At 45.3% G+C, this 14,636-nt stretch overlaps 1 protein-coding gene across 10 annotated transcripts in view; it reads right to left on the bottom strand.

The window, feature by feature from the left end:
- Positions 1-14,636, bottom strand: part of RGS6 (regulator of G protein signaling 6) — a 560,843-nt gene that overhangs the window by 25,724 nt on the left and 520,483 nt on the right. For all 10 annotated transcript variants that reach the window (XM_027066078.2, XM_015071694.3, XM_027066077.2 and 7 more), the window contains one exon: positions 555-644. In XM_027066078.2, coding sequence (XP_026921879.1) covers positions 555-644 — 90 coding nt within the window. The remainder of the gene's footprint in view (positions 1-554; positions 645-14,636) is intronic.

Below are 14,636 nucleotides of genomic sequence, written 5' to 3'. Positions count from 1 at the left end.
GGTATCAGGGAGGGAATGATCCCAGGAATGACTTCCGGGACCAGACTGGGAACTGGAGGAGGGGCTTGGCACGTGTAAGATTTTCTACCCAGATGTTCTGCCCCGATCCTTGCCTCATCTTCATCCCTGAGTGGGTCAGGGAGATAAAATCTGTGGTGAGGGGGTTGGATTTTGTAGTGAGGGTCTCTTTCTGGTTTCCTAAGGGACTCGTTGGGGTCACTGCTAGCCCTGAATCCTTGTGCCAAGCCACTGTCGACTCAGTATTTGGTTACGCTCCCTGCTGTGGGCAGAACACTTGCAGACCAAGGTAATGGGAACATGGAGACAGGAAGCCACACTGTGGACCTTGGCGGCGGCTGGCGGGGGGCGGGGGGGCGGTGCTGGGGTGGTGACAGTTCTGTCTTCCCTTAGAGAGGGAGCAGATAGAGAAGGGAAAGAAGAAAAGAGAAAATAAATAAAACCCAAGGGATGATCATCTCATTTCACGCCAGCAGCAAGCAGCAGGCAAGGGTCAATAGTGCTAAGAAAGGCGGGCCTGCCCTTCCCAATGATACCTTCTTCTTGGCCAGCAGCAAGTCCTGGTAGGCATTTGACCGGAGGAAGCGGGCATAGCTGTCACTCTTCATCAACTTGTAGATGTGTTCCTGGGAGGGGGAAGAAGTGGGAAGAGGCAAGAAAGAACTATCAGCCACAACCCAACTGGCTAAGGGGAATCGCAACCCAACTGGCCACTGGTTTAGGAAAGAAACACACAGGCATGCTTCCGTGCATCTAGAAACACTTGCAATGTTTGTTTTGTTTTGCCCCACCCAGAAACACCAAACAAAATCTATTTTCTCTCTTAGCGCGAAACATCCTCAAGGGTCATGTCCCAAAGTCTTTGTAATTGGGCCTTGGTGCCATGTTGAGATGCAATATTGCTTAATGATTAAAACCACAGGCACAGCACTGAGAAGGACCGAGTACTGATACACCCAGCCACTTGGACGAATCTCAAGGGAATTATGATGAGCGAAATCTCAAGGGAATCCCCAGAAGGTTACATACTGTACAATTCCATTTATATAACGTTCTTGAAATGACAAATTATAGAAACAGGCAACAGATGAGTGGTTGCCAGGGGTTAAGGACGGGAGGGGGATGGGAGGGGAGGTTAGTGTTGTATGGAAACCGATTTGACAATAAATTATAAAAAAAATAAAAATAAAATTAAAAAAACGTAAAAAAAGACAAAATGAAAGATTCTTGCAGTGATGAAATGCCTCTCTGTCCTACACACATGATGGAGCTGTACAGAACTAAACACACACACACACACACACACACACACACACGCAGATGCACATGAGTACAAGTAAAATTGGGAAATCTGATACTCAGTGGATGTAGCGATGTCAATATCGTGGTTATGAAATCATACTATAGTTTTGCAGATGTTACCATTACGGGAAACTGGATAAATGGTACATCTCTGTATTATGTCTTATGACTGCATGTGAATCTAGCAGTATCTCAAAATAAAAAGCTTAATTAAAAGGGCCCCTCGGTGGCTCAGTTGGTTAAGCGTCTGACTTCGGCTCAGGTCAGGATCTCACAGTTCGTGGGTTGGAGCCCCACGTCGGGCTCTGGGCTGACAGCTCAGGGCCTGGAGCCTGCTTCAGATTCTGTGTCTCCCTCCCTCTCTGTCCCTCTCCCACTCACACTCTATCTCTCAAAAATAAATAAACATTAAGAAAATGAAGAAAAGGCTTAATTTAAAAAAAAAAAACATAGGCAATGATGCAATTAGGTCAGTTGTACATGTTAGAGTCACCATCCCATCCTGAAAGGGTGCCCTTGGCCACCATTTATGGAGCACGTGAGCAAGTGCAGGGGGCCTAAGGCTTCTATCCAGGAGGGGCAGATGCTGTGGCGTAGTATTCTCTCTTCTCCTGGGCTCCTCGAGGCATTTGCATGCTGGTCTTGGTGATGAATTTCACCCTTGACTTCCAGCTAATTCCTATAGTTTGTGGGCCCTTCCTAACAGATCTGTCCTCAACAAGGGCAGGAAAAGCCTGGTTCCTTAAAAGAGGGAGTTTGTTGATTGAAAAAGCGTTACTTATCAGTTGTGATGGAAAGTACCTCAGCAGGAGAGCCTGGCTGTCGCAAGAGAGGACCTATTAAGAGGGACAGTGGGCTTTAACTAGGGATGGTGGGATTGCCGGCAGAGGCTGGCTTGGCAGAGGACGCATCTTCCCTTATGTTCACTCACTGTTCATCCCGTGAAGCTGGACAAGGACCCCAGCACTTGAGGGAATGAAAAGCTGGTCAGTGAGGAGACAGTGCTCAGTTGAGAGGCTGGATTGGTCATTAAGGACCTCTTCCTTGGGTACTTGCCCTCCAGGGGAGGGTAGAGGAAGAGAGGTCTCCCCTTAGCTGGGGTGGGGGGAGCACATTGTAGAGATACCTGGCTAGGCTTCTATTGCACCCCAGAGGAACCTTGGACAACGGCAAGGGTTTGCTGGGAGCCTCTCCCTTCCCACTTCAAAAGAAAGTGAAAGTAGAAAGCAACAAATTCCTTGGCCACATATGTATGGATCCTTTTCCATCTCATCTTCAGTTCAGGCACCTGCTTCATTCCTCCTGGAATGCCCCCACGTTTACAACAGCAGGGTGCAACCCAGCTGATGGGACGGCCCACTGCAAGGAGCCAAGCAAAACTCAACATTGGCTTGGATTTGAACCGACTTTGATAACCCAGACGTGTTGCGTTTAATACACTTAGTGAGAACATGCTTCACTTCTTGCAAATTTCAGACAAAAATCCGGCCCACTCTAGTTTAAATTCCTTGAGGGTGGGAACAATATGAGTTTATCTCTTATTATATGGGTTCCGTGTTAGTGGAATCTACATTGTTTCCAGGGTCACTGAAGTGCTTGTCTGAGTTTAACACCCAGCGAGTTTGCAGGCTCCATATGTATTGTGGTTTATGGTCACATCAGTTTGTGCCCTCTGCATGGAAGGGGAGCGGGGCTCACACTCAGTTCAAAGGAATCCCATGTGTGAACATCTTGGGTCATCTCTAATGGCCTCAGAGCTAAGGCCAAAGCACTGCTTTGGTCTTTGTTTTCATACGTAGTCTCTTTAAGTTGTTCTAACGTTTAAATCTTAGGTACAAATGTGAATCCAGAGTAAAAAATGACTCACTGTCTCCTTCTTGTCTCAGGCATCGCTTCTGTCTGGCTGACAGAGCCAGGTGGCTCCTGAGTCATCAGGAGAGACCTGTCACTCATGCCTGGGCCCTCTCCAAACCCCTCTCCAAGGTAACAGGTCCCTGCTTCTTATTCTGACCTCTCAGAGGAATATAAATCCCAGGTGTATCTCACAAAACAGTCCCCACCCTCCACCCCCCTCCACTGCCCCAAGAGAGGTAAGGAAATCTCTCCTAGCCTGGCCCTTCTGGCTTTGGCAACACAGTTCTCCCCTGATCCAGCTAATTCCGCCAACCTCACTGTGGGATGGAAAAGCCTGGTCTGTTAAAAGAAGGAACCTGTCAATTAAAAAAAGAGCAGGATAAAGCGGATTCCCCAACATTTAGTCACAGAAATATTCAGCAAGTGTTTAACGAGAACCTACTAGGTGTAGGCACTCTGTCAGGCACTGAAGTTACAGCCTGCATAAGACAGATGAGGCCCCTGCTGTCGTGAAGTTTCAATTCTATTAGGTAAGATTGATGCGCGAAGGGGATAGACTACTCCCCCCAAAGCAGTCTCAGGTCCAACCACTAGTGAATTTTGCTTGGCTTCTTGCGGTGGGGCCCACTCCCATAAGTCACCTTTGTAGATCTGGGGGTGTATTTGAGCTACAAGCTACAAAGAAGAAGCATAAGCACAGGGTGCTGTGAATGTTGTATATGGGATGGGTGGCCTACCCTGCCAGAGAGAGGGAAGCATCATCTAAACAACCACAGATCCTCATCAAGGTAGGAAGATGTGAGTGGACAGAGAGAAAAGTATCTCCCAGTTCCGTGGGGATGGAGGGTTGGTGAGTCTGGTCTTTCCGCTGCATAGATAGTCAACCAGAACAAGAAGGGGCAAGCAGGATGGAGTGGCCGACCGGGATGGTCTACTCTCCAGGGGCTCCATGTGGGTCAGAGGAGCAGTGTGGACACTGCTCTCATCTTCTCCATGTCACATGCCAACTGCAGAGCCAGAGCCAAGGTGGGGACGGTATGGGAGAGGTAGAGAGTGAGGACATGACCTGTTGGGGGTGGGTTCAATAAGGCGGTCTTAATCTGTCAATGCCATCGCTAGCCCTTGGCCATCAGTAGGACAGTCTCAAATTACCCTATGAGGGAGCAACCACCAAAGTAACAACAGCAGATGCAAGGCACAGGTCTGAGAGAGACCATCTGATGATGTGTGCAGATCTCCCGTGTCCCCGGCAGGGCCCCTGGAGGCTTCAGGCCTGGGCCTCTATTTCCCGCAGTCCAGAGATCCATGACTCTCCCCCACACTCCTCTGCTCCCCCAAGCCAAGAAATGGTGCCTTTGACGTGCCCAGTTTTTGGAGCTCTGTTCCTTCCTCCTTGCCAGCTTTGTTGAAGAAGCACAAAGACAGTAAACAGGGGGTGGGTGAACGGAGAGCTGAGGTTTTTCTGGGAACGACAATGAAGATAGGACTCAGGGTCTTTGGCCAGTTCCCAAATGCAATGAGTTTATCACTGCCAGGGACAGCAAGTGTACAAAGCTCTTGGCAGTGACCCCTCCTGATTTATGGGAGGTTCTGGTTTGTTTCCCCTGCTTTGCAGACAACCAGTCTTAAGGGAAACGTATATCTAGAATCTGCAAAGAGCAAGGGAGCTACTGGAAGAACCAGGGAGCCCCCACTGACAGAATTCCTCAGGGGCTAGAGAAAAATAAGTTTGATCTTCCCATTTCTTCTTTGCCTTTTCTTGTCTTATCTTCCCTTCCCATCCTCCCTCCTTCCCATCTTTTCTCTCTCCTTTCTTCCCTTCCCTCCTTCGTCATTTCTTTCCTCTCTTCCTTAGTTTTCCTCCTCCTCCCCCTCCTCCTCCTCCTTCCTTCCCCTTCCTTTCCTCAAAAAGAGATAGCTGAGTGGACCATGAACAAGCAGAACAACCAGGGTCCACATCTGCCTTCCCGCACAAGGGAAGGGTATCACCGACTCCAGGGAGGGTGAGGGTGGTTCTCCATAGGCTGAGCCACTGATGCTCTAGGGCCCTAAATCATACTGGACATCTTACCCACAGCTCTCTGTGGGGTTTGGGCATCACACCCCCAGAGCAGTTGACGGTTATAGTACCGGGATGTCACCTTGATGGGACACTCCACCCTCATTTCCCTTTCTGGGCCCAGCCCCAGGATGGAGAGCTCTGCTCATCTGGGATGCTAAGGCAGAAGCAAGACAACTGGGATCAGCAGGGTGCAAGACACGTGGGAGCTGGGAGGAGCGAGCGGTGCAAGCTGTCTCAAAACCACACCGGCTTCAAAGAATGTTTTGCTGTGATCGTCCTCATTTGGAAATCTCCTTTAATTTTAGGCAAAGCACAGTGACCCTCACGAGCACTGGGGAAGGTAATCTGGACAATCCAGATTACCGGAAGGTAATCCCGGACAAATGCCGGGAGCCTTGGTTTCCAGGCCTGCTGGAGCAGCTGAATTACTTGAGAGCACCCTCATATCCTCGTTGCTGTGGGGTCCTAAACCAGCTACGGCCTCATTTCCCAGCCTTCGAACATCCTCCTGGAATGGGAAACCACAAAGCTGGAGCATTGCACAGATGCCAAGAGCCCTTCTTGTGATTTTCAAGTGCCTTATTTTTCTTTTTGCAGATACATGTGCCTCATCTCTGCCCTTCACACCCAGGCTTCCCGGAACAACATCTTGACTTTGGGAACTGCTGGGTCCATTGCAATCTGTTAGAGAAAATGAGCCCGCGAGGCAGAATGTGACGTTGTTGTTCAGTGGTAGAAACCAAAGACTAAGATTCAGGTCCTGACTCTGCCCCTCTCCGGCCCTGCCGATCACACAATTAAATGCCCAAATAGCAGTGAGAGCACTACAAAAACTGTGCACATGTAAAGTAATAATAATAATTGGCCTTCGTGTTGTGACTGCCCTTGCTAGGGATGACACGGGGGTGAGACCAAAGACTGCAAGATCCTTGGGGTGGGAGGAAAGGTGAGGCAGAGCCCAGTTACATCATTTTATTTAGTTGCTATTGTTTGCTTTGAATCAGTGCTGAGACTGAAATAGCCCTACGTTATAGATAAGGAGACCGAAACTCTAAAAGGTTAAGTGACTGGCCCAAGTACAGAGCTAGGATTTGAACCCAGAACTGTGTGACCCCCCCCAAGCTCATGCTCTTCCCTGGCACCATGTTGCTTTTCATCATCCTTCAGCTGGGGTTTCCAGGGCGTCAGTGCTGCGTGGCTGGGACAAAAGAAGCCCTCAGTGTGTGGCCAGCAGAAACGTTAGGGGTCTCCTCTCGAGGCCTGAGCTGAGCCATCCTAGTAGTAGGTGAACCACCCTTTGGGAACCATTTACCACCTCCATCATCAGTGATGGTGACAGCTGGGTCACCCAGATCAACTGGCTCGGGTTTCTTACCCCCCAGGCTGTGTACCACTTGCCTTCTACACCAGAAGGAAGGGCCTGTTCTGACAAAGCTCTGGGGGCTGACTGAGCCCTTGGGCAGCCATAAGCAACAAATGTGTAGCAAAGCAAGCCATTGAGCAGATCCCTTTTGAGAGAGTCTTGAGTATCCTAAACCAAAAGCCTTCAGATCCTAGGCATGGTTAGAGGAGGCCTAGGGAAAATTAGCACTTGTTTAAACACTGATCCTGCAGGAGGACAGAAGATAGGGTTGCACAGTGGTAAAGTCTTGATGTGGGTCCTAAATCAGTATCTGCTAAACAGTTATAGGAGAGACAACAGAAAGAATGACATGGCAATATGGATACCCACTTGCGTGAAAGGTGGTAGCTTGTCCTCACAGAGGCAGCTTTGGATGACTATCCTAGAGTCATATGGATCTTAAATGAGAGGCCCTCATTTGGGTTTCTTTGTCCTTCTAAGCAGAACAAGAGGATGCTTGTTTCTATGCAATGCAGCAGTCAAATCATAAGAGAATGTAAGAGTACATTCTCATTGGTCTTTACCCTACAAATCATCTATATCAGCATGGTCAATTTGACCAAAAGGTGCAGTAATTTGATGCGGTTCAATTCCTATTCTTTACATAAGAGTAGCTTTGAAGCCATCTTTGTGTATTGCCTTTCATGTACCCAAATACCACGGGTATCAACTTAGACAAGTGTTTTCCTTTTCCTCTTCAAATTCGCGGGATTTGGTGCAAGAAATCAATGAAGCATCGACAACGAAATTTTGGCATTTAGTTCTCTGGTGTCTTCTCTCCAGGAACTACTAGTCTGTGTGGTAATAAGCAGGACCAGATCACAAACAACGGATTTGTTCTTTTGGAAGATGTATCCCTCCCTCTGCTGTTCATCTTCCTAAAATAAAACCACCCACAGAATAAAATGAGTAACTCCTGGAGCCAGCAGTGCTGTGGCATTCTTTATTAAAATAGGTCTGGCATGGGAAGTCTACCAGGAAATGCCCTCCAATTGAGGATTAATATCAGGAAACTTGGTGCAGTCTTGTGATACAGGCACACAAAGCCACCCACCTCCACCACTAGAGCAAAGATGAACAGCCTTCACCAGGCTACAAAGGCTCCTATTTCTGAGTAATCTGGGACAAACGTAAATATGTATTCCACTGGGCTCTGGCTTTTTTTTTTTTTTAATATATGAAATATTGTCAAATTGGTTTCCATACAACACCCAGTGCTCATCCCAAAAGATGCCCTCTTCAATGCCCATCACCTCCCCTCCCCCCCTCCCACCCCCCATCAACCCTCAGTTTGTTCTCAGTTTTTAAGAATTGGGCTCTGGCTTTTAAAAAAAGGAAATGTTAGAAGCCTGGCATTCCTTAATCAAGTTCCTTTTAAACATCTTCGTTGAGATAATAATAGAAACTTTTGACTAGAGGCTTCTTGTCTGCTTAAGGGAGGTATAGACTTGCTGGTATATTTCTCATCTCTTTCATTACTGGTCCTCATTTTGGTCTTGAGGTTGCTCTTTGATCATTCCATGCATGGATGATGGCCAGGTAGAGTTTCAGTAAGTTAGACTGAGGCTTACTTAGGGGAATGGGCCCTCCTATGGATCTGTACATTCCCAGAGCCTAGAACACCTGACTCTTATTGGATATTCCAAGTTTTGCTGAATTGGCATATTGTAGAAATTTAATTTAACCGGTATTTATTGATCACCTACTATATGTGTCCCCCGAGGTTGTTTGGCAATATTTTTCAAAGTGGAAAGCCACGGAACAAATTGTCCTTCCTTTGTCTTCACAGGTGCAGCTGAGAGTATTCTAATTTTGGACTGAGTTGTCAAGGAAATTTTTAAAAAACTGAACTGCATGCAGAGTATCACTTTAGTGCCATGGGGACTTATGAAAGGTAAGAAGACCAAATTCCCACTCCCGTCAAAGAACTTGCAAATCCAGAGGTGCTGGAAGACCCAGAGGGGCCTCAGTGGGGGCACTTCAGCAGCTGCTGTAGGTCGGGAAAGCAGCAGGGCTTGGACAGCTCTGAAGCCGACACAGAGACCTGAAGGAACTGGAGCCAAAGGATGGTTGGGTCTGCCCAGTTCAACAACCGTCAGTCCATTTGATGGACAGATTTCCAATCCAATCCAATCCAATCCAACCCAATCCAACCCAACCCAACCCAATCCAACCCAAACCAATCCAATCCGATCCAATCCAATCCAATCCCAATGAAGTGTTTTCTTAGGTCTGTTTTGTTTTGCTTGTAAAGAATGGTGTGCTTATAGACAAGCTCTGCCTAATGGCAAAGAGTCATCGGGGCCTCCTGCTTCCTTTGCAGTTTCCCTCGCTATAGAACTTCATAGCTCACAGGTCAAGGCCTCCCAACTGGAATGGGAGAATGTTCAAGAAATGGATGGATGGGGAGGCAGACACATGATTGAAGAGACCCAGTGACACAGTCCTGGGAATATCTGAGACTTTTTAAATTGAAGCCAGGCAGCCACTGTGCCAGCCAATTGATGTCCAACTCCCTCCTGCAGCCTGTGGGGAGGCTCTGGAAAGAGGTGAACTCCCAAAGAGGAAGTCTTAGGTTCTCAATACTTCTTGTGGTTTAATTTTCTCCTCCCAAAACCACCAGCAAAGCTTTAGACTACATGCCCCAAGATTCAGACCTCTCTTGCTCCAGCTCTCCCTGCCCACCATCCTCTGATACCCCTTTTCTCTCAAAGCCTTCAAAGCTTTCCTACTACCTTCAGGGTGAGAATTTTTGAATTCTTCATGATGACACTTGAGCCCCCAGCATTTGGCTCCCACGTACTTTTTCTGCATTTTTCTCCTAAGAATTCCTTAGAAAAGTGGACATCTTGGGAGAAATTTTCTTGATCCAAGAAAGCTTGGAATGATAAGACCTTGGGAATACTAGAGCCATTAATTTTTGTGAGTTCATGCACATAAATACATAGCACTTTTTACTTAAAAATTTTTCAGGGCCATTAGCTCATCTGGTTTCCCCCAAATCCTTAGAGGGCTATACAGAAGACATCATCCCCATTTTATAGGTAAGAAAACTAAGGCACACAAGGTCAAGATCCTTGCCTGAGACCACATAGCAAGCCAGTGACAGTGCAGGTCCTCTGATGCCCATGGTTGAGGACAGAGAAGTCAATCCTTGGTGTAAAGAACTGAGTCCTTTAAAAAAAAAATCATGGCCCATTTTCTTTTTTTTCTCCCCTCACAAAGCTAAATCTATGAAATTGGAACAACACAGCAAACAGCTGAGGGCTATGGTCACAGTCCACAGACCTTCATGGAAGATTTGGTCTTGGCCCAAATTTTCAAAAAAGCCAAATGGATCAGCAAAACACAAGTTGCAAATGCGGGACCCATGCTGACGGGGTGTCTTGTGAAATATTTCCACAGGAAGCAAACACAGGCAATTAACTTTGCTATAACAATGCATGTGGTCAGATAAAAAACAAAATCCTCAGGGAGAGCCTGTGCCCACCCCCAGTCCCCATTTCAAAGGAATCCATGAATCTGGCTGAGACGTTATTCTGACTACTGACCCCTGATAGTAGGGCACATGCTCACATTTCATTGGCGTTCTGATCCCTGTAGGGGACTTATGAGAACCCTTGTGACCAGCTGAGGAAGCCACTCAGAGATCCTGATCCCAACTAGGGAGGATTTCAAAGGGCATGGGTGTCATCATTCCCACTTTGCAGTTGGACAAAATGAGGAAAGCAAGCTTAAAAGACTTAAATATCTAGACATTTACAATCCTAGACAAAGCATGTGGCAGAAGCAGGATCAGAGCCTGCTTCCCCGCAGGGCCCTTCTTTAGAGACCAGAGTTTCCTGAGCTGTCAGCATGATACCCGAGCCCTGAGCACTAGCAATCCAGGGGCCGTGGATCTGAGCCGCAGACACTTGGCCAACAAGTTGGGAGATATGAGTGCAAGTCCTGGGCGGTCATGGGCTGCTAAGGATTTGAACCTCTTTTCCTTACCTAGAAACTACTGCATCACCCCTGTGTAGCTGGTGAAGGCAGCAGTGTTGACCAGGAAGGGTACGCAGTGTGAGCATTTTGGGACTGGCTGACTTTTCCTCCGTCTGCTCTCTGACCTCCAGCCCCCACTGGGAAATATTTGCAGGTTGGTTTGGTGTGCTACAGATCCCATCTGACCTCTCTCCCATAGAAACAGAAGATTAACCATCCCCACCCTTCTATTTTCTACCTTTCTGGGTTTCTTGAAGTGTTTCAATGATTTTCATGATATACTGTGTAGCACAGGGGTCTCAGACTACAGCGTGTGGCTCACATCTGGCCTGCTATTTCTTTATGTGCTGTGAGCTAAGAATGGTCTTTACATTTTTAAATGGTCGAAAAAAATAAAAAGAAAAATATTTCATGAAAAACTATATGAAATTGAACTTTCAGTGTCCATAAATAAGGTTGTTTGGAACATAGCCAAACCACTCCTTTATGCTGTTTACATTATAATGTTGTGACAGTATATCTGTTTTTGTGTCGCAGAGTTGAGTAGTAGTGACACAGACCATATGACCCACAAAGCCTAAAATTTATCCTGTCTGGCCCTTTACAGAAGTTTAGTTTTTTGGTTTTTGTTTTAACCAACTCCTGGTTTAGCGTAAAAGGCTACAGAATCACCCTTTTTGCATAATCACCTAATACACATAAATTGAGGAGGAAGATACACTAAAATGGGGCTAACATTACATGCAATTATTTGAAAGTTTTTCACCAAACATGTTAAACCTAAAAGTATCAAATACATTAATAGCATTAGGAAAATAAAATTGTAAGTATTTATCCAATCTTACCGCGGGCCAGATCATTTTACTTGTTGATGTGCTTCATTTTACCTGGTCCCCTTTCCATCCCCATGCATAGGGACCACTATACCTCTGTTCTACAGATGAGGAAAGGAAGACTCAGGGAGTTTAAGTATTGCCCAAGGTCATGCTGCTAGTTAGAAGCACATTGTATGTTTATGGTTGAAATGCACTTAAGAAACAAACAGGTTGAAACAAGTTTGTTTAGGAAGAGTGTTTTATTTGAATTCCCAGGAGACCAATCCTAACAGTTATTGAGGAACTTAGAGAGGCTTTGAGTAGCCTGGTGTCCAGTCTGCCTCAACAGTGGGGTATAATGTTGGCGGAAGTATCTGAAAAATGGCAGAACACTGTACTAACGAAGGTTGTGTATTCAGAAACTGGTCAAGGCACAACCTGCTGACTTCCTAATATTTCCCATCAAATCTTTCTTAAGTTAGAAACAACATAAATGTCAAAAAGAGAGGACTGGTTGGCTAGACTATGGTGCTTCCACCCAAGGGAATACTACGCAGCAATTAAAGAACCAGCGATCATGTTATTGCTGGTAGTTTTGGCACTGGGCTCTGAGACTGCTCTGTGGTAATGGAGGATACAGTGGATGAGTAATGATGTGAAGTACGAATGCTACCATCCTTGAGAGTCAGGATTCTCAGCATAGAGAAAGGAGGCACAAACATAAAAAGAAGAGGTTAAATAAAATCCCCTGTAATTTTCAATTTGGATAGAAAGAATCAGTATGAACTTATGATGTGTCTTTATCACAAACAACAACCACTAATTTCCTAGCTCTGTCCACTGAAAAGGCCTAGAAATGATGACCAACACAGGAACAATGAGCACCTCCAATTGCCCAGATTATGGTCTCTAAAAACCATTTCCCAATAAGAGAAACTAGGGGTCCTTGGAGAAATGGCTGATTCCAGGCCTGGGGAAAGGCCTGGAACATCTTAGCCTCCTTGCTGTTTGGATGACATCAAAGACTACGAGGACTGTGTTAAAAGGAGCCACTGGCTAGAGGTGGCCCAATGCAAGCGTCAATAAAAATAATAAGCAAAATTGACTAAAACACATCAAATATGTTTAAACCTATGAGTTTACAAAGATACTGAAACCAAAACAAAAACCCTAACTGGTCACCATTAGAAGATGATAGAAACCACACATTATTTTGAAAACTAAAGAAAAAAGAGAAAGAATCACTTATCCTATCTTTCCTATATAAATTGTATTATTAGATAATCTAATAGTAGATGTATTTGATTGTTTGTATTTCAGCTGATAAATCCAGAAAATGATAGGATTAGAAAATCACCATTTTGTAACCCCTAATTAACTCATGGGTCTAAACAAAAAATATCAATAGCTGCTAAAATCACAAAAAGAGAGAAAACTAGAACCTATGTGTCTTCTGACAAGAGAGGACAACATACTTTATGAAGTAGGTTTGCCCATAAGAATCAAATATAAACCCAACTAAATATCTAAATCAAACTACTAATTTATGGGAAATAGAGTAGAAGAACATGTTAAATAGCACCACTGGGCTGAAAAAAAAAATCCAGACTGTGGGAATCTCTACAGGACAAAGAATACAATTTCTTCATGAAATAAAATGTAAGAGGGTAGTGAGGGAGAAATAGGGATATAAAGGAAACCTGTAAGTTAAAAGGCACTTGGAAGACATGTCAGTCTATTGCAGTGTGTGGGCCTGATTTGGATTTGGATTTTAAAATAAGGTTAAAAAATGGCATTTATGCAACTGCTACAAATTTGAACACTTGCTTGACATTTAATGATATAAAGAGAGTGTTGCTAATTTTTAAGGTCTCAGATGTAATATCTCAGATTTACTTTCAAAATAACCCAATGGTGGGGTGCCTGGGTGGCTCAGTCAGTTAAGCGTCCGACTTCAGCTCAGGTCATGATCTCACAGTTCATGGGTTTGAGCCCCATGTCGGGCTCTGTGCTGACAGCTCAGAGCCTGGAGCCTGCTTCGGATCCTGTGTCTCCCTCTCTCTCTGCCCCTCCCTGGCTCTCTCTCTCTCTCACTCTTTCAAAAATAAATAAACATTAAAAAAAATTAAAAATAAAAAAAGATAAAAATAACCCAATGGTAGCTGAAAAAGTAGGTGTGGATACAAAATAAGATCAGTCCTGTATTGATGATTGCTCAGGCTGGATGAGAATCCATAATGGTTTGTTGTCCTGCTCTTTCCACTTTTCCACATGTTTACATGCTTCCATAATAAAAGATTAAAATAAATCCTTCCTGATGTCATGCTCAGAGTGATAATAGTAGATGGGGTGCGTCATGGTTCTGACAAGTATCCCTAGTCTTATATTTCATGAATAATGGAGAGTTGAGCTGTGTGTTTCAGATCATTCATGTGAAGAGATTCTCTATCACCTAAGGAACTTCTCCATCACTTAAGGAACTTCTCCATCACCCAAAGAGCTTTCCTATAACCTGAGGAGCTTCTCCATCACCCAGGGAGTTTCCCCATCACCCATGGAATTTCTCCATCACTCAAGGAGCTTTCCTATAACCTGAGGAGCTTCTCCATCACCCGGGGAGTTTCTCCATAACCCATGGAACTTCTCCATCACCCATGGAATTTCTCCATCACTCAAGGAGCTTTCCTATAACCTGAGGAGCTTCTCCATCACCCAGGGAGTTTCCCCATCACCCATGGAACTTCTCCATCACCCATGGAATTTCTCCATCACTCAAGGAGCTTCTCTATCATCCAAGAAGCTCTTCTCTATCATCCAAGGAGCTTCTCCATCACCCAAGGAGCTTCTCCATCACCCATGGAGCTTTTCTATCACCTAAGGAGCTTCTCTATCACCCAAGGAACTTCCCTATCACCCAAGGGGCTTCTCCATCACTATCCTTACCAGGATACATCAATATGTGCTTGAGAGCATATACACAGACACATACCAAAAAAAAAAAAAAAAGATTTATCATGACTTAAATATTTTGCTTTGAAGCTGCAAAGAAGGGGAGGGACTTAAGCTTTCATAAAGCAATAACATTGAACCAAATCTGCCTGGGACCAGCATTTAATGGAGCTCATGGCCAGGGGAAGAGAAAGAAAGTTACAGTGTTGAGCTTGGGAAGGTGTTTCCTTCTGAAGTCCTGAGCAAATGA

This window comes from Acinonyx jubatus, chromosome B3, assembly GCF_027475565.1.
Source record: "Acinonyx jubatus isolate Ajub_Pintada_27869175 chromosome B3, VMU_Ajub_asm_v1.0, whole genome shotgun sequence".
NCBI lineage: Eukaryota > Metazoa > Chordata > Mammalia > Carnivora > Felidae > Acinonyx > Acinonyx jubatus.
The sequence above is the reverse complement of the archived record's forward strand: the minus strand, read 5'-3'. Positions and strand labels throughout refer to the sequence as shown.